Source organism: Leptosomus discolor, chromosome Z, assembly GCF_034619465.1.
Source record: "Leptosomus discolor isolate bLepDis1 chromosome Z, bLepDis1.hap2, whole genome shotgun sequence".
NCBI classification, from domain to species: Eukaryota; Metazoa; Chordata; class Aves; order Leptosomiformes; family Leptosomidae; genus Leptosomus; species Leptosomus discolor.
Genome location: NC_141419.1, coordinates 23,846,816 through 23,869,949, shown reverse-complemented (window position 1 = coordinate 23,869,949; position 23,134 = coordinate 23,846,816). Strand labels below are relative to the sequence as shown.

Here is a 23,134-nt window from a genome sequence, read left to right as displayed (position 1 = left end):
GCATGCTTTCTGTAGTACCTGCAATGAATGTGCTGTGTAAAGTGTTTTTCCAGCCATGGTTTAACCAGTTCTCTTGTGTGTGCATATTACTTACATGATGAAGGGTCTATAATAGTTTTTGTTGAGGGTTTTGTGAGGGTTTTTTGTTTGTTTATTTGTTTGGCTTTTTTTTCCCTCCAGAACCTTTGAAAGAGGGCTGACCAAAGGATATTGCATAATGCTGAAGCTTTAATTATCCTGTCAAAAGAACAATGGGTTCACACTTGTTCCTGTCTGTGTTGCAATAAGCTTACCCTCTTTCTCAGAGCCTTCCTTGGACTATCAGATACTGAACTGTTTGAAGATCTTGATAGGAGACCTATCCCAATTGTTAAGTGCCTTACATTTCAACAGTAAACAACGCTATTTGAGTTCTTGAGTTTAAACATCTCCTGTGATAAGATCTTTCAATGTTAATTCAACCACAGGGATATAAAAGGTAATACAACACGATGCTTCCTGATGCTAAGACTTGTTATGGCTTAAATGTCTTTTTTTTTCTTTCTGCTCGGGGTTGGCACTGTTGGTTACAGCCTGCCTGGCATAAGATGGCCTGGGCTAATTTCACCTTCAGGGCATGCTATATGTGCTTGTAAGAGCCCCCAAAAAATTCCTGGAACTCTTTATAGAGCCCTTTATTCAGCACTCAGTGCAAGACTATGACTGCTGCTTGTGTAAATTGTTTTTCTTTGAGGAAGGTATTCAAATCACTGTATATCTTCACCTTTAGCCGTTATGCAAGCTGCTTATTCTGTGAGGCTTACATTCTCCCAACTGTATATTATGGGAAGATGACACTTTTCACTTAGTTTTTATTTTGATGCATTCAGATTTTAATCAAGATCCTTGAAAAATATTTTCAGTCATTATTGCCACTCATCTGCAGGCAAACAGATAAGGAAGAAACTACTTCTGAAGGGTCTGACATAACCATAAGAAGTTAGCAACAACATCCTGTCTTGCCTGGGATATCTCAGTCACTTACTGTCTCATGTAATCTTACAGGAAAATTGCTGATATCTTTGCAGATCAATTGCATAGAAACAATAAACTTGATTATGATTCCGAAAGCAAGTTCAGAAATCCTGCTGACTCATCTTGATTTTTCTTTTCCCTTTCGAAGTCTAGGGGCCAATCTAAAAAACTACACTGCTAAACTTAAATATACGTATATTCTCACTTACTCTCCTAATGATGGGACTGTACCTTCAGCCTAACACCCCCTGGTATTTTAAAGACTGTAAAGAAGCGTAAAACCACTTACTTGGACCTTAATGCTGTGTTAATACACAGTGCTATATTATTAGGACTGTGGGAGGACATCTATGAAATAAGGGACATGTGAACAATCCAGCCTTTCCAGAGAATCCGAGCTGGGACGTACCGGCACTGCTGAAAGCATAAACAACTTCCGGTGCAGGGGGCATCAACATCTTGCAGGTGCAGGAGAAGAGACAGCCGCCATTAATGACACAGTTTTAATTTCTTGAAGAAGATGGGTGTGAACATCTGTGAACGTGACTTGAACATGACTCGCAATGTGGCCAATCGGGCTGGACTATGGGCTGTTATTTGCGATGAAGCCAATCAGTATTTATTGGGTGTGGTCGAGGGTTATAAATTGCACTGGAAACACGGAAATAAAGGTTCACTTGTTAGATCACATTGATCGCGTCAGTGTCCTCACGCAGCTCCCGCAAGTGGCGCCCGAACAGGGACCCTCAGATTCCTCAGAACAAAGTTGCAAGACTTGGAGAGGAAGAGGGTGGAAGGCCGACCGAAAGAGATCTGCTGCCCCAGCGGAATAATAAAAAAAAAAAAAAAAAGATAAAAAGAGTATCAGCGATCCGCCCAGTCGCTAAGTGGTGACTCACATAGTTACCAGGAAGGAGGAGAGAAAAGGAAGGTGCGCACCTCATCGTGAAACAATTACGGAATCTCACCCTGATCAGGTGAGCGGTCGGGGAGACAGATGGGCTTGGACAAGCAACAGGAGGCTGTCCTAAATCTGCTCCAACACACACTCTTAGTGAGAGGACTTAAGTATGAATCCTCGGCTCTTAAAGGGCTGTTATTATGGGCATGGAATAGAAGTTTAATCCCTTCTGTGGGAGTTGCTTTTGAACTCGCTACATGGGAGGCCATAGGACAGTTATAAATTAGGGTATTTGATTTATGTAGCTGTATAACGTCACATATGAAATAGATTTACTTCAAATGGATATGAAATAAAAAATTCTGTAATTGTAATTAGACAGTGAATTGACATAGAACTTAGCAAGAACAAAATACTCAGCCTAGTGCAGGACTAATAGGCCGTCATCATTTCGTTCCCACAGACTTAGATTATTTAAATCTCAAATTCTTCTGGTGTATAGAGAGTTCTTCAAGAAGGCAAAAAGAGGATTAAGTGTGGGAATAGCTCATTAACTACTTATTAGAGATGCACAGTAGCCATATATTGCCCATGTCAATGTTTGTTGTGGGGAGCAGGGGACAGTATCTGTTTGTTGGTTTTCTATACATTTTGCAAGGTAAAGATTACTTTTTTGTATGGACTATTTTTGCCTACAGATTTAAAGTTTACAACTGACAGTGACGAATTTTGATTTCTTGCTGAGATTAATCTATGGATATTTTGTGGATTTAGACAAGTTTCATTTGTTTCCTTCTTCGTAATTGAGAGAAATACTGCACATGACCAAAACCAATTGCAATGCCTCTTCTGCAACTCTAAAGTGTGTTTTAATTACAAGGTCAGAAAAGTAGTCTAGGAAAAGTAGCTCCTGATGTATTGTATGCTTACTGGCTGCCTTGTCCAAGTAATTTTGTTCCACAGGGGTCAGTACTAGGGCCACTTCTGTTTAACATATTTATCAATGATCTCGACGAAGGGATAGAGTGCTCCCTCAGTAAGTTTGCAGATGACACTAAATTGGGTGGGAGTGTTGATCTGCTCAAGGGTAGGGAGGCTCTGCAGAGGGACCTGGACAGGCTGGATCGATGGGCGGAGGCCAATTGTATGAGGTTTAACAAGATCAAGTGCCGGGTCCTGCACTTGGCCCACAACAACCCCATGCAGCGCTACAGGCTTGGGGATGAGTGGCTGGAAAGCTGCCCGGCAGAAAAGGACCTGGGGGTGCTGGTCAGCAGCCGGCTGAACATGAGCCAGCAGTGTGCCCAGGTGGCCAAGAAGGCCAACAGCATCCTGGCCTGTATCAGCAATAGTGTGGCCAGCAGGAGCAGGGAGGTGATCGTGCCCCTGTGCTTGGCACTGGTGAGGCCACACCTCAAATGCTGTGTGCGGTTTTGGGCCCCTCAACACAAGAAAGACATTGAGGTGCTGGAGCGTGCCCAGAGAAGGGCAACGAAGCTGGTGAGGGGTCTGGAGAACAGGTCTTATGAGGAGTGGCTGAGGGAACTGGGGCTCTTTAGTCTTAGGAAAAGGAGGCTGAGGGAAGATCTTATTGCTCTCTACAGCTACCTGAGAGACATTGTAGAGAGGCAGGTGCTGGTCTCTTCTCACAGGTAATTAGTGATAGAACAATAGGGAATGCACTCAAGCTGCAGCAAGGTAGGTTTAGGCTTGACATTAGGAAAAATTTCTTCACTGAACGGGCTGTCAGACATTGCAAGAGGCTGCCCAGGGAGGTGGTTGAATCACCATCCCTTAATGTGTTTAAAGGTTGTTTAGATGTGGTGCTTGGAGATATGGTCTAGGGATGTACTTGGTAGAGTAGGGTTGGTGGTTGGACTTGATGATCTCAAAGGTCTTTGCCAACCTGAATGATTCTATGATTCTAGTTCTGAGGGAATATTCTAGAATTCAGGTTGGCCATGTATTCCTCAGGAAGACAAGCTGCACAAGTTTAAAACATGCCCAAAATTTTGATTCTGGGTCTTAAATATTTACTATAGGTCCAAGTGTTCACTTTAGGCATAATTGTCTCTAGAATCATAAGTGTAAAAGAATCACCAGGTATAAGTGAACGTTGAACTGGTTTGATTAAAATTATTTTGTTGTTGTTCTGAGTGAAAAATATGTTCAAAAATCTGGATTCCCGAGATTTGGAAAAGCTGCTGTTTGAGAAATGCTGTGCTGGATAAATCTCTCATTCAGAGACCATTAGAAAAGCACAGTTAATATGCACTATGTTTTAATTTTGTGATAACCTGCAATGAAATGCTCAGGTTGTTGTTAAGGTGTGTTTTTTATATACACAGAGGAAAAAAAAAAAACAAACAAAACCCAAACTATAAAGGCAGAGCAGGTTAGTTCTAAATCTCATGATTTCCAAGATGCAGCTATTTTGCCTTAGGCAAAAGATAAGTTAATAATGCCTATAGATGTTTCTATGCTTCTAATACACAGACATTTCTGAGTGTTTTTCTGCCAGTAATGCTTTGTTTTTTCAAACATTTCACCGCAACACTGATCACAATTAAGCAATGGCTTTGTTTCAGATAGGTTTTTCCTGTTTCCTAGCTATTGTGCCATCCACAGTGACACTTCTCTGCCAAAGTTTTCAGATTAAAACAGAGATGATTAAATTTAAAGAACAGTTTCATTTTGAAAAGATCTTAATTTGGAAATTTCTTAATATTTGGGAATATTTTAATCCTAGACAGTGCTTTAAAAAAAATACTTGTATCAAATATTTGTGTTTTTATGGTTTGACAAGCAGTGTTCCAAAGCCAGTACATACAAAAATGCATTTTCACATATAGATCCTTTATCAGAGATGTACAGTAATCTCCCAAACTTTGAGTCATATAAAATGGAGCAATTGACTAAGCTAGTTGTGTGAGTCTTTACCTCGAAATTTTTAGGACCTTTTAGAATGAGAACACCTATCCTCAAAATAGTTTCTTTTGCTTTTATAGAGAATTTTTCATCATCTTTGCACATATCTCTGATCCCTAGTTTTTATTTAGGTCCTATTGACTACCACATACTCTCTTCTTGGTAGGAAGAAGCAGGTAGTAGACAAAATCCCACTAAAGGTCAATGATATTGTCATTTAGCTACTGTATTTTTGTGGTGCAACAACAAATGTTCAGTACTAGACAGAATTCAACCCTTAATTACTGTGGCAAGTGGTCTCATGTTGCAAATCAGTTTCTGGATAGCAGCATTACTGATAGTCTTGAAGAGTCTTGTGGGAATATTGAAAATTATTTGAAGATAAATGGGGCTGTCAGCTTCACAATTAGTATAAAAAAAAGACTAAGTGACCTTTTATTTCCCTAGAAACGTCAGTCTTGCATCTTTACTACAATTCATGACAAAATACGAATGTCATCACTCAGGCTTTTTTTCTCTTCTGATCACCAGTAAATGTAGAAAGAATAGTTACATCTAATTGAATTTTGGAAGACCAAAGAGCAGAGCTATTTTTGAAACCAAACAAAAGCACTCTCTCTTTGTCTGCCAAAAATGAATGCATATTCTTTTGAATCTGAAATCTAACTCATCCTGCTGGCTTTGTGTTCCCAGAGTCTAAAAACAGAGTAACTTGAGGCGCGTTCTATTTGAGATAATAACAGTTTCTTTAAACTGGATAAACAGCATGTGAAAGCTGAATTGCTTACAAACACAGGGACTGAAGATCAGGGTGTTTACTTCCCCTCTTCTTTCCCACTACACAGTGTTGATGCAAATATGAGATTGCCAGGTTACAAAATACAGTTGGTCTGTAGGAAAAGAAGCTGTGGGAAAAGACCTCCAGCTGCCAGAACAGCTTGAAGAGAACTGTTTCATTTAGAGTGTCTAGTATTTGTTTTTCCCATCTCATGAGATGTGTGTATGGAATTTTCTATTTTCATAAATAATATAGTTTGTAATACAACCATAGAAATATAGCCATATTTCCCATCTAATGATTATAGCACTTCTAGACTGATCTTGCCCTAAAATATAGCAAGGGTAACAGTGAGAGAAGGATAACACAGTGGGATTTGGTTTTCTTCCTGTAACTATCAAAGAATATATCATTAATGGTTGCCTTAGCTCTAAGTTGTTATTAAGTTTTATGCAGCTGCTATAGTAAGGCCAGCACCCTATGGCTTAGCTTGGGGAGCCTGGAAGAGAAGGAAGCATTAAGCTCGTTTCTTCTCTTCTGATTTTAGCAGGTGTGCTAGGATCAGAAAGGAAAAGATGACTGTGCATCTATCTGGATGATCAGAAAATCATACATTATTAAAAAAAAAAAATAGTGTTGTGAAGGGGGTGCTGTTACTCTCTTTTTTCTCCACTTCTCTTTTATGACTCTCTGCCTCACTCCTCTTAACTATTGCCTTCAATCAGCATAGCCTGCAAAATAAAGACATGGCTTGTATATAACAGCATGGAACAATCAGAAGCAATGACTAGTCAGTAACCTTCTCACATGATACTCCAAGATCCATTACATTAGGATCTTACCCAATAAACGGATTGATGCTGAGTCCTTGTGGTTTAAAAATTGTTGCAGATTGTAGTGACATGAAAGCTTCAACCAGAGAAGTTTACATTGCATCATCTCAGACCCACTTTTATGGTATTATGTATGAACACACCTATGTAGGAATATTATCCTGTTTCACACTTAGTTGTGGGAAGCAGAAGCGGAGAGAGGTAGAAAGCAGTTATCTTATCAAAGGTCACAGTGAGTTTGTGGCAAAACTCAGTTTGGGCTCCTACTCCAATGCTAAAGCCCACAGATAGCAGCCCTTTTGCTCTGTAGAACTGCTTTTCTGATTAGCAGCAACTGTCAGCAGGCTTTATCACCTACCATACTCTTGCTATGAGATGTATACGACATGCTCTGATGTCTGTTTCATCCAAAGCCTATCCTCCAGGGTAATTGTATAGAAGCATTCAATATTTAAGGTTCAAATTCAGGTATCTCTCGCTCTAGTTCTTTTGCGGAAATCACATTTCTTTTTTTCATCTTGACTTCATTTGTCATAAGTTGAGACAATGGCATAGGGGCGCCTGAGAGTATAGACAGAAATGCTGCAAACAACTTGAGTGGTAATATTTCCTTTGTAGCAAAATTCATTACAAGAGAATGCTTTTCTTCTGTGCAATATTTACTGAAGCATTTTCTGCAGAAGCTGAAGAGGGTCAGCCAATTTTTCAGTTATTTCTGCTTCAATAACTGCTGTTGCTTATTCTGGAAATTAAATGGATAACCAGAAACCAGTTATTAATCTGACTTGTTTTAAATAGGCAAGAGGGGCAGAATTCAGATGGAGGGTACCTTCCATCAAGTTGCAGTTACTCTTTGCATTGCCAGCTGGAAAGAAGTGCTCGATAGCAAGCTGTTCAAGAATGCAACTACATTGTGAATTAGCTGAGTGATCTGTTAACAAGGATGAATTACATTTATTCACTCTAGCTGAAGATGTTTGCTGTGTTTTTAAAAATCTGTTTGCTAAAAGGGCCGTTAGTATCAAATATTTTGTCTTTATATGTCAGAATAAGTAGTGTAATCTATGCAAAACATCATTACAAAAAGAAAGGGATTTAGATGACATAGTGACATTCACTGTCTGCAAAGGAGACAGAACAAATACAGACGGGTGAGGAGATGTTTAATCCTGCTTGCCTTTCTGATTTTCAATTATCTCCATTTAGACAGCTGCAAGGAAAAACTGCACAGGAAACTTCCAAGTGTCTCTGGATGAATTAAATTACTTTGACCATCACAACCGTTTTCTTATCACAAAGAAGAGAAATACTGGTGCAGATGTCTTCTGGTTAGTGAGATTTAATGCTATTAGGGACAAAGGAAACATAGTAATTACAAACTACGTCCTTTTAAGTTTGGCAGTGAAAAGATTAAAAACCTTATCCTATCCAGAACAGAAAATCTATGTGGATATTATCCTGTATTTTCATTAGACAGATTTTTGTATGAAATAAACTAAATTTGCCTAAACTGTAGATCAGCATGTTGGGACACTGATCTGTCTTACCCTCCTAAATCTCTAATTGCCTCTCTAATTAAATTAGTTCAGGACTTGGGCGGGTGACCTCAGAGCAGAAATGATCAGTGACTCATTTCAGTGGCTGAATCAAACCTTGGTCCAGATCATGAAGGCTGTTGGGAGTCTGTAGTGAAACAAAAAAAAAAGACTTAACAATTTAAAAAAAAAGTGATGCTGAACCATAGATTTCCATTTTCAGATTACAAAGAGAGCGAAGTATTGGAACAGGTTGCTTGGGAATGCTGTGAATTCTACATCACTGTCACTATAAAGAGCAGGTTAGACAAGTATGTCAGGATCATTTATGTAGAGTAAATCTTGTCACAGAGCACAAAACCAGAATAGATGACCTCTCAACATCCTTTTCACACTTATTTCATATGACTGTGCTTTGAATTTAGATATGCAAACAACATACACATAATTTAAAGTAGCCTTTGTATGTAGTTTAATTATTCAGTACTGAAGTACATCTTAAACAGCTGCTGATTGGCGGCTGAAATAAAATAACAAGGTTTGTTTCAGTCTAGATTCTGCATTTTCTTCAACTGATGCACTTCCTTGTTACTTTCTGAAAAGAATACTTATATTCTATTTTTTAACTTGTTCTCTTCAAAAATACAATGATATATTTCTTCAGGCTTACTGCCAAAAATATTTTCCTGTTTGCGGTGTGAGGTGTTTATAATTCTAAACAGTTGCTCACCCTTCTTTTTATGAAAGGAACAGTAGAAATTGCAGTTAGTGGGTCTGCAACTCGGGAGAGAAAAAATGTAATTTCCAAATAATTTTTAACACATTGTGCAGAACAATTCTGCTCTGAATCATTCCTTATAGCAATGAACTACTCGCCACCATTGAGAATGCATCTCTCCACTTTCAGTAATTTAAGACAGAAATATGCAGTACTGACATCTGTGGTGTGTTATCCCAAAAGCAGATGCCCACTTGCAGCCCATGGAGGACCCCATGGCAGAGCAGATAGCTGCACCTGAAGAAGCCCGTGACTCCAAGCAAGATCATGCTGGAGCATTCTGCTGCTGGGATGATGGCAGCCCACAGAAGGGAACCACGCTGGAGCAGGGGAGGGCTGTGAGGCCCCATCTCTCTGAAGAGGAAGGAGCAGCAGAAACAACTTGTGATGAACGGACCGCAACCCCCATTCCCTGCCCCCCTGCATTGCTGTGGGGAGGAGGGAGAGAAATCAGGAGCAAAGCTGAGCTTGGGAACAAGGGAGGGGTGCGGGGAAGGTGCTTTTAAGATGTGGTTGTATCTCTCATTATCCTTGGTTGCGGTGGTGTTTGAATTAAATTTATGTTGCTATCCTCAAGTTAAGTCTGTCTCTTGCCTGTGACCATAACTGGTGAGTGAGCCCTCCCTGTCCTTTGTCTTGACTCTTGGGGCTTTTGGGTTTATTTTCCCCTCCCCATCCCACTGAGCGGGGGTCACATAGGAGTGAGCAAGCGGCTACTTGGTGCCTTGTTGACGGCTGGGTGAGCCTAAAAGATGATGCCAACTTACATAAATAAAAGCAAATAATCAATGAAGCTGATAAGTTTTATGAAACTCGGTTTTGTTTCCATTGAAATCAGACACAGATTGTTTGGTCTTTTTGTTATAACACAGCACTAAAAGACCAGGTTATGTCACTTAAATGCAATTGTGATGGAGGACTGAACTGTGTTAGCATTAAGCCAACATAGCACACGAGCAAAACTTCTTCAGGAAGCTCATTAGAGCATATCAAAGATGCTTAAATCTACCTTTGTGTTAGGCTTCCCCCATTCATCTCTTTGGCACCATTCTGTTGTAGTTGTGATAACTGGCCAACAGTATTTGTAAATAAATACAAGTTTATACAGCTTTCTAAACTTCAGCCTCGCAGACCTGAATGAGGATCATGGTACTATTTTTCTGCAGCAGGAAACTCTTCAGGCAGTGCTGCTGGTACTGACTAAAAAATTGGGATTCACCTGTCCTGTGGCGAAGGCTTGCAGCGTGAAAATGTCACTTAATTTCAAGTACCAAGGGTGAGTGGTGTACAGTTACACAACGTACATCATGTGCCAACTTCAGGCAAGCCTGCAGACAGCTCCAGCAGAGCTGTCGAGCAGTTCCTTCTTATGCTTGGCCCAGAGGCCCCTTCCAAACGCAGGGCTGTGCCATTGCCCCAAGCGGGCCCGAGGATCTGCCAGTGGCCACCCTTCCTCAACGACATCAACCAGGAGCTGCCACCCAGTCCCAACAGCATCAACCAGGAGCTGCCACCCAGACCCAACAACATCAACTGGGAGGTGCCGCTCAGCCCCGTGTGCTGCCGGGGCAGGAGGACCCCACAGTGGGCAGGCAAGGAGCAGCACGGCTGCCACATATGAATAGCTGTAACTTGCCAGTCGCTTTTCGCAGGAATCATACATAACCCTTCCCTCCGCTTCTCCCCCCTCTCCGCGGTGAGGGCCGGCCGCCACAGCCACCAACAGCCCTTATCAGGTTTGACACTCGCCTGGCCTGGGTAGAGGCGGTGTCCCGGGGAAGGAAAGGGGTTGTGCGAGGGAAGAGAAAAAAGAAAAAAAAAAAAAGGAAAAGAAAAAAAAAAAGGAAAGAGAGAGGCTTTTGCGGGCAAGGGCTCTTCGGCCGAGGGAGGAAAGGGGCCTCGCTGAGGGGAAAGCCGGGGGGCCCGAGGGCGCGGCGGCGGCGACGATAAGGGCCGCCTGCGGGTGCCCCCGCCCCGCCGGGAGGCAGGCGCTCGGGGCGGCCCGACGCCCTCGGCCCAGGGGCCGCGACCTTTCGCCCTCCCCTCGGGGTCCCCTCCCACCCTCCACCCCGCGGGGAGGATGCGGAGGCACCGGGGCCGGCCAGCACCAAGGGGCGCGGAGGCCGCGGCGGCAGGGACATGAGCCCGCGGGGTGGCCGGGCCGTGGGACCGCTCCTGCTGCTGCTGGCGCTGCTGCAGTGTTCAGGGCGGCGGCGGGGTAAGTGCGGCCCCTCTCCGGGCCCGGCCCCGCTCCGCTCGCTCAGGGCCGCGGCGGGGCCTCGGGCCGTGAGGGCGGCGGCGGCGGGAGGACTGCGGCCTGGCGGTGTGCACCTGCCCTACTGACGCCCGGCGGTGGTGGCCGACGCAGCTCGCGGGGCGCCATGTTTGGCGCTGTCCGGTGCGTCTCGTCGCCGTCCAGTGAGGTCGATGGGGTAGCGGCGTCGTGCGCCTGCCCGGGGAGAGGGCCTGGCCTGGGCGGCAGCCGCGGGCGAGGGGGCGCCTGGGTAGGGCTGGAACCGTGAGGTTCTTTCAGTGCCGGAGTGAAAAATCGCGTGCTGTTGAGGAGAAACAGGTCATAAAGTTTCATCCATAGTAGTAAGGGGGGGTCGGGACCATTTTTTATCTCACTCAGCAGCAATCTGAGGAGGACACTCCCATGTCTTATCAGAAGATTGAATTATCACGAGAGAGATCCTACCATGCCTGTTTTTAAATTTAATTTTCTGGTCTACGTTGGCTACCATTGCATGCTGACCTGCATGACATTTTTGTTTTCTGTTCTTATTAGGAACGTGCACACAAAAGTATATAAAAGAATTGAGAATTAAAAGTAGGACTCTGCGATGCTTCCCATGAAGCACACTGTGAATATAGGTGAAACAAGTGTGTGTGTGTGTAAGGGCAGTTTTATCACACTGATAAATTTGATGCGTGAAGAAAGCTGGCTAGAGCGTTCAGATGCCTTCACCTTCCAGCTACAGTTATGTATTTAGGCACCAAGTAAAGGCAGGCAAAATTTTGCCAGAGCTGCTATATACACAGTAGGATTTGCATTCTGTAAGAACCACACCATCCTTATCCATCTTGGCTGTCTTTAAAAGAGTAAGAAATTCCATACTGCTACATCCAGCATCATGAGACAACATCAGCTTGTGCAGTGTTAGTTATTTCTAAAAAATGTAAAAATGGTGTAAGCATATACATGCTTTGTCTGCGTTCAAGCTGTCCATTCTGGGGTTTATCGTTTGGGAAGCCCGTGCACGTGTGAAGATAACAAAAAGAGCTTACACAAAATGAAGCGAATGCACATAATGCACTGAAAGTATGAATACAAATAAGGGAGTGAATTAATATTTTGTTCTAGTTTCGTATATTTTTATAGCCCTATCAAATTACAGTAAATTAAGTTGTGTATCATACACTGGTGAACTACTTCTAATACAAATTAATTTCTAAAATTACTTTAAGTCGTTTTCCTCTTAGCAGCATTCTTGACTTCGGTTTTATGAATAGCATTTATACCGTATACATGTTGATGATACACAACATACAAATAGATTGATAAATAGCCCAAATATCTATGTGTAATTAATAGTAACAAAATAATAGAATAAATGAGGAAACAGAAATGATGGCAAAAGGGAAAGAAAATTATTATGGAGAAAAGATTAGTAATATTGGATAGGTCTTATTTATTGTATGTCGTAGAATCATAGAATCATTCAGGTTGGAAAAGACCTTTGAGATCACCAAGTCCAACCACCAACCCTACTCTACCAAGTACACCCCTAGACCATATCTCCAAGCACCACATCTAAACGACCTTTAAACACATTAAGAGCTGGAGACTCAGCCACCTCCCTGGGCAGCCTATTGCAATGTCTGACAGCCCTTTCAGTGAAAAAATTTTTCGTAATGTCAAGCCTAAACCTACCCTGGTGCAGCTTTGAGTGCATTCCCTCATGTTCTATCATTAATTACCTGTGAGAAGAGACCAGCACCTACCTGTCTTGTAAGCCTTATTACTGCTGGAAAGATGTTTTTCTTGTTGTCAGATAATAGATGGATGGAGAAAACAGTTCAGTGTAGTTATTTTGTTTAATCATTTCTGTTTATTTTGTTATCTTTGGTCTCTGAATACTGTGGCTGTGGTTTTCCTGCAAGTTTGAAAATAAGGTGGTAGGAGATGGGATTTTTTTCTATGTGTTGGATTTTGTCTATCTGGATTTTGTCTCCACTTTAAATTTCTGTGCTGGTTACCCATGTCAGACCACCTTTGTGGTCCTTTTTTTTGTTCTTAAAGCAATTGTGAACAGATCCATTTCAGATGTCTGTGCAACTTGCCACATTCATGCTACATGTCATCAAATTGAAGGAAAAAGCGTCTGCATCTGTAACTATGGATTTGTAGGCAATGGAAGAACCCATTGTCAAGGTAGGCAGCCTGTTTGTAAAAAGGCAAGAAACTGTGTATATTCCTGAAATGTACTTTCTGGAGTGATATTACCAGATTCTTCAAAACATGGTAAAAGCTTTGTCATTTCCTGGCAGAATTTCCAAAATGTGGAGTATGTGTGGATTGTTTTTCCTTTATTTTTTCCCGATGGCTAGCTGTGAGCTGTACTTACTTGTACTTGATGGAATACCATTTTGTAGTTACTTGCTTAACTGTTTTATTCAGTTTCTGCTATGTAATGAAGGATGTAAATTAATTTTGTCTTAGCAAACGTAGGGCTTTATCAAACATTTACTTTTAAAATATAATGTATTGGATTTATTTAATGTTTTTTATCCTAGCTTCATTAAAAAATATTTAAATATGGTGGGCTTCACTTTATTATTCTTTTCAGCCTATGCATCATTGAACTGAAAACTAGACTATAAAACTGACAAGTAAAATTAGTGCATTTTTGCTGATATTTCCAGTTACCTCAGATGACTAAGTAACTAAAAATTAGTTTAATTAGTCAAAGATCTCTTCTTAATGGGCATATATACACAGATTTCTTGAGTGTGAATGTCTGTTACATGAAAAGTGTTGTTCAGTGTTGTTTTATTACTGTAGCTGATAGTGTCCCTTTAATACTATCTCATACGTGACAAATCAATACATGAAACAAAGGATGATGTCAAATGCTGTGTCTTAGTGTGTGTGATAGCTTACCACTGCTTGAAGGGGAAGGTCCTCCACCTCTCAGCTTTTCCACTCCATCTCTTCCCCTCCCTGCACAAGCACTGGCACCAATAGGGCCCTGCACAGAGTTCAGCTTTCTCATTATTGTGCGAGAAGACAAGCTGCCTATTTTGCGATGTTGATTCTCTGGCAGTTGAGCGACTTGGGTAAGATCAGCACAAGCTCCATCAAGTGCTGCAGCCAGGGCATGCTGTAAGGAAGAGCAGAAGCGGAGAGCAGGGCCCTCTGGTTTTAGCAGCTCTTAGATCAACTCAAGCTGTGTCATGAAACTTTATTCATGGTTTCATCCAGGGACAACAACCTCTGTTGGTCTAAATACTCTAGCCTTTACTAGCAGTGTTTACACCCCAGATAACTTAGAAAGAAAAACAGTAAGGGGAAGTCTGGTTACACAAGAATGAGTGAGGAGGGGAGGATACCCTTAATTTCTTAAGTCTCTCTCTGATGTGTTTTAAATGTGTTAACAGATAAAGATGAATGCCAGATTGGAGCTAGCAAGATCTGTGGAAATCATACCCTGTGTCATAATACACATGGAAGTTTTTACTGTGTTTGCCTTGATGGATACCGAGCCTCCAACAACAACAAGACATTTATTCCCAATGATGGCACAAACTGTACAGGTAGATGTCACAAAGAATCTTGAGCACCAGGGATCCAGAACTTAGTTTTGTATTGCACAGATCTTTTTTTCCCGTTGCTTCAAAACTTACTTTCTAATACTGTATCAGAGCACTTTCTGCTGTGGATGCAAACACTTATTTGACATTTAGGTTCTAACGGCTATGATTAGCTCTATTTTGCATTCTTTGCTATGTTACAAATCGTTGCTTCGCAGTCACAATAATCTTTCCAGAAGAAGAAGCTGGATTAAAGAAAATAAGATGATACTTCTCGTTCCCCCATAATTTTTTATTTGTGTTTAGTGTAGAATATTAGCCTGTTCCTTGTTACAGTAGAGAACTGTTGTAACTGGTGAAGATATTTGCAGGTATGTGATTTTTCTGGGGTTGTTGTAGAAGGAGATAACATTGGAAACTATTTGTTAGGTAAAACAATTCAAAAGATAGCTAGCTATAAAATTGAGAGTCTTGTCCTTTCAGATGCTTGAACACCAGGCAACGATAAGCTCCTTTGTTTTCCAGACGAGCCATCAGAAGCTGTGTAGAACCCTTCATGGAATGCTGTATTTGTTTTAAGCTTGGGTCTGACATTAATTAATTAAAAAAACCCCTTGTTACGAAGTGCATATATTTTTCTCTGAATTTTTAGATATAGATGAATGTGAGGAGTCTGGGCTGTGTGGTCGCAATGCAAGATGTGTGAATACTGAAGGAAGCTACAAGTGTTACTGCAATGATGGTTATAAATTAGAAAACGGAGAGCGTTCTTTTCATCCAGATGGGAACATAGTTTCATGCAAAGGTGAGAGTCTTTGGATGCCATTTTTGCTAGCAGATAAAGTCAGATCTTACATGGTATAGTAGTACCTGCTCTGACCTGTGCATTTAAGTCTGCAGGGCAAAAGCCCTCTCTGTGGACTTCACCTGCCCTATCATTTTTTTGTTCTTGGGTTCAGTTTGTTCCAGTGATGGTCTGGATGGTAGAGTCAACACCGGATATGATTTCTACAGGCTCTCAGCAGTGGTTCAGGTGTGCAGGGTCAGAGAAGCTTAATAATGCCATGAAGGTGATGTAGTTAGTTTCTGAATAGGAAGGAAGTGTAGTATAATCTACTTGCTTATGTAATCACACAGCATGAAGGAAAGGAAGAGAGGGTAAATAGGTGGTAAGAGAGATCGAATGAATGAAACAAGCCTAGGGGAGAGGACTAATAAAATAATAGTTTAGCTGTTTATTACATACTGTGCAACCTTCATAAATAAACTGTTCTGTTTATCTTGCCATAACAACAACAAAAAAGTGTCTATTTCAAGTTGTCCTCCTTTCCTCTCTGGTGTAGGTTTTCACAGACGCAAAGTGCTAGCAGTGTAACTTTAGCTGTCAGAGTATGTAATGAACTCGGGCATCCCAGCTGGAAGGAGCTGCCTTGATTGTGTCCAGCTCTCATTTCTGAATTATTGCAAGAATGTCAGTAAAGCTCACTGCCTGTAGTTTGTCCAGTTTTTCCAACTGGAGTGCTCCACTTCATTTTGCTGGAATTGCTGATAACCCTGCTTACCTCACCAGCTTCCCCTTCCACGTGCTGTGGTAAAGTAGGGTGTCTCTACTGTGTCACGTGCAGAGCTGGACAAGGGGACCCTGTCAAGCAGCTGTGCTGAAGGAATATAGCTTTTATATGCAGGCTGGTTCAGTGAGATGGAGAAATTGAGAGGCAGACCATTTCGTTTCAGCCTATCCGTGGTGCTTCACCTTTCCCATGCACAGGGAAATAAAGCTGTGCATTGGGGCCTGAAGTTTTCCTCTGGTGTTGAAGGATCATTTAGCCGTCGCGGTACCCAGAATGGCACATACAAAGCACCATCACATTACAGGGTCTTCTCTTTGGTGTTGTGAATGGCTTGAGCTGTATGTTAGTAAAGATGTAGCTCAATACCTGGATCACTGTGTTCCTCCAGCTGTGGCCAGTACAACTCTTCACCTCTAATCTTATACCCCTTTGTTGACCCCTAAGATTCATCAGCTGGGTGTGTTTTGTGATGTGACTATCTGGTTTAGCTCATTTTAAAGTGGTTGTGTGTTGTGATTTTTGTACTGTGAGATGTTTTCACCCAGTCTCTTTGCAGAAATTGGATGTGGTTCCCCTCCTGAAATGAAGCATGGCTACATTGTGGGGAACTACAGCTTGCTACCAGGAAGTGCAGTTCGTTACGAATGTAAAGAAGGGTTTTACAGCAACGAGGAGAAGTTCTCATATTGCACTGCAAATGAAACTTGGGAACCTGCTGCTTTAAGCTGTAAAGGTGAAAAGAGTCTTAAGTCTTCCTTAAATTCTTCATTAAGGGGGTTTATGCATGGGCAACATGTTTGTGAAAGACAGTAGACTGTTTCCTCAATCCGAAGGATATTTTTTCAAGATGTGGCTATTTGCAAAAAAAAAAGTAAAGAAAGGGAAAATTGTGCCACCTCTTCTTGTTAGTGTAATGACATTTTCGATGCTGATGTTTTTTTACAGACACTGCAGTGTGTCCTTGTGCCTGTGAACCAAGGCCTAGAAAACAACTAGATTTCTGTAGGATTTCATGAGAAAGGCCACCGAGTTGGAATGCATCAGTTACCTCTCATGAAAAGAATTTTTCTGACAGCTTGTGAAGTGTTTTCTAAGGTTGACTGTAGGTGCAAAAGAGGGGCATCGTATCACCCCTCATCTCTGGATAGCCTTCATGATTGTAAAAGCATTTGTGCATCTCTGCAGTGTGAAGTTTCCCCGTGAGCATCTTTGAGCCTTCCACTTGCTTGGGTGTTCTAATCACCCATTTTATTGAACTATTACTGCTTACAAGTGCAGGATTTTGTTCCTGTGAGTACTTAGAAAGTCTGTGTATTAGTTAAATTACACTTGAAGTGCTAGCTAGCAGAAGTTACACTGTTTATAACAATTCTCCAGGGGAGAATTGGCATCCTGAAAATTATCACTTAATGAGTAGATTTCCTTCTCTCAAAATACAAAAGCCCCCTTGGTTTGTAATTCTTTCTCTGTTTTTTTTTTTTCCCTTTGAGAGTGGATAAAAATGTAATCTTTGCATATGTGTATGGGAAGGGAATAGATTAGAATAAGGATGCTAAATCAGTGTGGCTGGGAAAAGCAAAATGTTAAATATGACTGGAAAATTATTAAGAAAGAAAACATAAAATGATTTAATACTAAATTACTGGCATCAAAAGTAAAACAATTAAAATAACGTTTTTCAAAAAAAGAAAAAGGACAGTGAATTTGAAAACAAAAAGGCAGTGCCCAAAGTCTCAAGAGATCCCTAAAGAAAGCTTGTAGAGTGCAGTCTTTGTGAGTTGTTGGTACATTTTTTTTTTTATTAATATTTTTCAGTGATTGCTTTTTCATGTGACTTTTTAAATTTCTACAATGAAACAGTAGGTTGAGTCAGAGTTTCTGCACACACTCTCGTCGTTAAATGAAATAAAATACATCAAACACCAAGAAACAGCCCGTGAGTCTGAAATTACAACCTTATTTCCCCTTTGTATTGCAAGCTTTTTTTTCCTTGGATTTCAGTTAGGGCTTCCCTTTTTGTGAAACGAACAAGTCTGAATTTTATTTTTTTTAATATTAGTAAAGCCATAATTCTTTAAATTCAAGAGTTTCCCTGATAAGCCTTTATTGCTAGTTTAAGAATTTCATCTGGCCAGGTGTAATGTCTTCTCTTTCAGGAAAATCAATGTTTGTCTCTTGTCTTCCTTGCTATGGTAATTTAGGAGTTTATTTTATATAGTCATGATACCGGGCATTGAAGGTGAGTCAAACTTGGTAAGATCTGTGACCTAACATCAGAGTACTGTAAGTGGAGCATATACCCTTTTTTTAATTTAAGTATATGGATGTAAACGCGTCTTTGAAGAGTATAGCTTCACTTGAATAATAATAATAGAATTGTTTTGAGATTAAAAGTCAGGTAGTTTCATGGGAAGATGTGATGTATGTGAAGAGGTGTAGTTGAATGTTAGTGTTGTGTCATGATAACATGAAAGGCTTTTAGATGGTTGCTTGCCTTAGAAAATGGACGTCATATCAAGCACATTGCTTTTTTGTGCTATTTAGCTTTGTTTTATGCGTTTGTAAATGATAACTCAGCATGTTTGTGAAAAGAGCAACTATAACAATGCATTTTGAACACCATGTAGACTCTTGCTTTAACAGGAAGCTTTTGAATTGTATGTTGTAACCTTTTCTATGGTTTTGCATTTCTCTGGTCCTTGTGCGCTTTTTAATGTTTCTCTTCGTAAAGGCAGTTCCTTCTCGTCTGCCTCCCTCTGACTTGCTTACTGCAGATGGTATAGAACCAACTTTCCACCTGTAATCAGGTTTGTAAAAGCTGGAGAATCTGAAAGATTTAAAAAAAAAAAAAAAGCCAGGACATTTTCTGTATGCCAGCAGCTAGACTGGAGAAGAAGTCACAGATTTAGCATGCCATCCTGAGAGAAAGGCAGAGGTAATTTTATTTGTGAGCGGCTCTACCATGGAGATTAGCTACAGTACTCAGTCACGGTGGGGGTGTCGTAGAGGACATGAGGCAGTTGTTGCTCTACCGCAAGGAGAGGAGGGTTAGTTGATAATGGTGAAAGAAATACTCATGGGAGTGCAACCGTCATTACTTCTGCTGCCTGACTAACAAGTTTATTGTCCTTTCTTCCTCTCCCTAGGTGTGGATTGTGGGGCTCCACCTTCTGTTTTAAATGCACATCCAGCATCTGTGAGTGGGACCACGTATGGAAATGAAGTTACTTACAATTGTGTTCATGGTTACTTTATTGCAAGCGGCAATCAGACCGCAGTCTGCAATGCCAAAGGACAGTGGGATGGTACTGATTTGGTGTGCAAAGGTAAATCAAATCTGCCTTCAGGTTTATTTAGCACAAGTGTTTCAGCCACCATAAAAAATAGCAGTCATCAGTTACAGACATCCTGTTTGGACATTCGGTTTATACAGTCTTCTGGCATATAAAGTTAAGTCACAAAACAAAAGCCATCTATTAACAGGGTGTTTTTATCTGTGGTGCTGATTAAGTTGCAGTAAATTGTTGAAAAGTTAACATTCTAAGGACAAAATCCCTATGCGTGTCAGGCATTGGAATTACTGAGATGAAAATTTAGCCTAAATTGCTGCCATTTTTCTAACTCAATACCTGCTCTGTTCTTGAAGCCACTACTCAGAAATTGAACCACTATTAGCAGTTAGCATCCCCTTAAAATTCACGTACTGGGACCGTTTCCAGTTGCAATCTATGATTGCTCCTGCATGCTATTGTTAATTGACATGAGTCATAGATCTCTTTTGTTACTATGATTTGGAAGAATGTAGTCTAACAAGTTCCTTGATAAGAAGGAACACAAAGGAACATTTTAAAAAAAAAGTATTCTGGCCACAAGATTCTAGTGCATTTTTACTCTGAGCTCATATTATTAATTAATGTGACCTCAGGATAATACAGTCTTTAGTCAGTTTTTATATTGGCACAACTTCACATTTCCATTCACTGGATGATTAGTATCTTTTCAGCTTGATCCAGCAGAGTTGAGTGTTCTGTTCATTGCAGTCAAAGGTATTTTTTTTTCGAATGTGCAGTGTGTTTGTTACAACCACTCACTACTTTTAGAATCTTCTTTAATATCCTTGTTCTGGGTCACTAAATAGAAGGATCGCTGTTTTACATGGAAATGTACTTCCGCGTTTCTGCATTTCAGTCTGATCTCAGGGTGGCTGTGGGCAGATAGCTGGAGTTACGCAGTACTAATTTTTGCATTTCATCACATATTGTCCTTCTATAAGTTAAGCATATTCTTTGCATATGCATTAGTTAGTCTAAAGCTTGTTCTGATGAGTTATAATAGATAGATACATTCATACACGTTGGGATATGAAAGAGGAAGGTAGTCATAATGGTGTATGTATTGCCCATTGCATTATTCAGCTTTTCCTTTAAAGGTTGTACAGATCATAATTCTCTAAACTTTGTTTTTTGCTTCTTTGTTCTCCTTCTTTTAGGTAGAGTTTCAGAATTGCTTAAGTTTGTTTATTAAACAGCTTTAAAAGCACTTGTTTTCTGCATATAAGCTTTAGTGAAGCTGAGATTTTAATTCTTACATTGTTTACTTCTTACAAGTGAAGTGATGCAAAATGTTTTATTGGGGTGTAATGTTCATTGTGGATTTGAAAGGCAATTTTAACCCTAGCTAATATTCTTGCATTGGTTTGATCTCCACTCCTCTTTTTTGTTCCCTAATTTTATTAGGAAGCCCCTGAAAACAGCTAAGCAAATAAGTGCATTATCCTAGCTTTCTAATTATCTCTAAATTTGTCTGAAAAATCCATCAAATATTCTCTGGAAGTGCCTTTCTGCTTGTCTGTAGCGGCTTCTCCGTTTTTTTCAAAGCTTGAATTAAATCCACTGGCAAAGGAACATGACCTTCTTGATGCTGTTCTTCTATGTCACTACTTGGACCATGTGTTGTTTCTCAGCTCTGTTGATACTAATGATAGGTAAAATAAAGGAAGTAGCATGTGAGGGATAAGAGAGTCTTGCAGGAAGATAGGTCCATTTGTAAAAATTTGCTTAGAGAGCCTTGTTCTCCATTTTTAAACAGGATACTGTTTCATTTTATGGTTCATCTTGAAGGATAAATGCCCCACCTTGCTAGAAGGTCTCCAGTCACAAAATTCTGGGTTCTAAAGGGCTGGCCTGACTTCCAGAAATCACTAGGAAGTGAAAAAAAGTAAACTTGCTGGGACAGTTCATCTCTCTTCCTTGAACACTTTGATGCGCTTTGCCTGGTTTTATTTTCAGGTTTTGTTACCCTGTTTTTTCTGTTCCAGAAATAGACTGTGGGAAACCTTTGCTGATTCCACACACCAAAATGATCTGGGACAACTCTACTACTCTACGGAGCAGAGTGTACTATCAGTGTAAACAAGGATATTATTTTAATGGAGACAGGAATTTTTCAGAATGCACAATGGATCGGTCGTGGGAGAGTATTACGTACATATGCAAAGGTAAATGTTACTATAGGAAGTTGCTGTGGGGTGTGCTGTTTCAATGGTTTCTCATTCCTGTTTTGAAGGTAGGAATAGGAGGAGGGATGAAGGCAAGACATCCCTTTCTGATTTGTGAGGTAGAGAACATGGTGGTGCTTTTGGTAGAAAGGTCATGGCAGAAAATATTAACCATGCAGCAATTTCTAGTGGACGCCACAGATTTTATGTAGCTGTCTTGCTTTTTATTCCAAACAGAAATGGACTAATGTAACCAGAGTTTTATTGTTGCACTGAGAACTTTCAACTTTAAAAGCCAGGGGAGCATCACCAGATGAGCAGAAGGCATTTAACGATGTCTTGTTGTGGGCCTAAAGCTGCGATGAAAGTAGGGGCAATGGAATTCAAAACTCATTTTTCTTTTTTCCCTTCTCTTATAATGCCCAAAGTAAAATTTGTTCATGGTTGCCTTTCCAGCCTACGTCTAGTTGTCTGAATTTCAGTCCAGAAAAGAAATTTCTTACAGAAGAATGAGTCCTGAGAAGGGAGATCTGTAATAAAAGTGTTGTCTTACTCTGCGCTTGGAAACATGGTGTACTGACATTTTAATAATAGCAAAAAAAATATAGCAGATGTTTTTGACTATGGCTGTTGTGCTCCTTAGTGTTCTTCTGCGTCCTTAGAAAGAGGTGTCACAAGATAGCTCTGTGACTGTCCATCTCATGTTCTTAAGTAGCAGTGCTGTCTTTTGCAGATGGTATTGTTCCTGTAGCTTTGTAACATCTACATGTTTTTCAGACGTACTGAGAGTGTGTCTTTGAATGCTGCCACTTCGCAGACTAAGCCTTTACACAAAGAGTGGCCACTTGATGCCTCTCTTGCCTCATGTCTTGAGCATTCACTGTGAATATAAAACGTGTGACATCACATAAAATGAGCATGTGGAAAAGCAGTTCTCTCACTTTTTATAGTGCCTTAATAGAAGTGGAACTGCTGCTTTTAGAAGTCAAAATTCATATTTTATTTAGGCAATTTGCATACCTGTACTTTCTGAATTGAAGCCAGCATTGTGTAGGGTGGCTAACTTAGTGGGGTATGTCAGTCTTTGCAATGCTGAGAGTTCTCTGTTGAGCACTCTGAAGCTTTGAAGGGCCTGAACCTGCAGACTGCACTCACAGGATTACCATGGATATCAAGAAGAGCTTTGACAGAGGGAAAAATGTAGATTCCAGCTCTAGGGCGAAAGAAGTCAAAGTTATGGTCAAGCAGAATGGAAAAAAACCTCTAAAAAATAGCCGAACTAGTCCAGGCTCCTTTGAAATAAAAAATAATCATGAACAGAAAATTAGTACGAAGGCCTTCAGCTTCTTAACTTCTACATTTGTCACACTTACTGGAGGTAACATGACTTTCAAATGAAATGAAATTTCTGTTTCAGTAATGATGCCTTTCTGATGTATATGATCTTAAGACTGTGTGTAATTAATCAGTAATTTCCATTAAGGT

The 23,134-nt window shown here is 40.6% G+C and overlaps 1 protein-coding gene across 1 annotated transcript in view; it reads left to right on the top strand.

Moving 5' to 3' along the window:
* Window positions 1-10,906: 10,906 nt before the first annotated feature.
* SUSD1 (sushi domain containing 1) overlaps window positions 10,907-23,134 on the top strand; it is a 56,743-nt gene continuing 44,515 nt past the window's right edge. Inside the window, exons 1-7 of the mRNA XM_086479087.1 lie at window positions 10,907-10,985; window positions 13,071-13,202; window positions 14,429-14,584; window positions 15,234-15,386; window positions 16,709-16,885; window positions 19,299-19,478; window positions 21,470-21,649. Coding sequence (XP_086335213.1) covers window positions 10,907-10,985; window positions 13,071-13,202; window positions 14,429-14,584; window positions 15,234-15,386; window positions 16,709-16,885; window positions 19,299-19,478; window positions 21,470-21,649 — 1,057 coding nt within the window. The remainder of the gene's footprint in view (window positions 10,986-13,070; window positions 13,203-14,428; window positions 14,585-15,233; window positions 15,387-16,708; window positions 16,886-19,298; window positions 19,479-21,469; window positions 21,650-23,134) is intronic.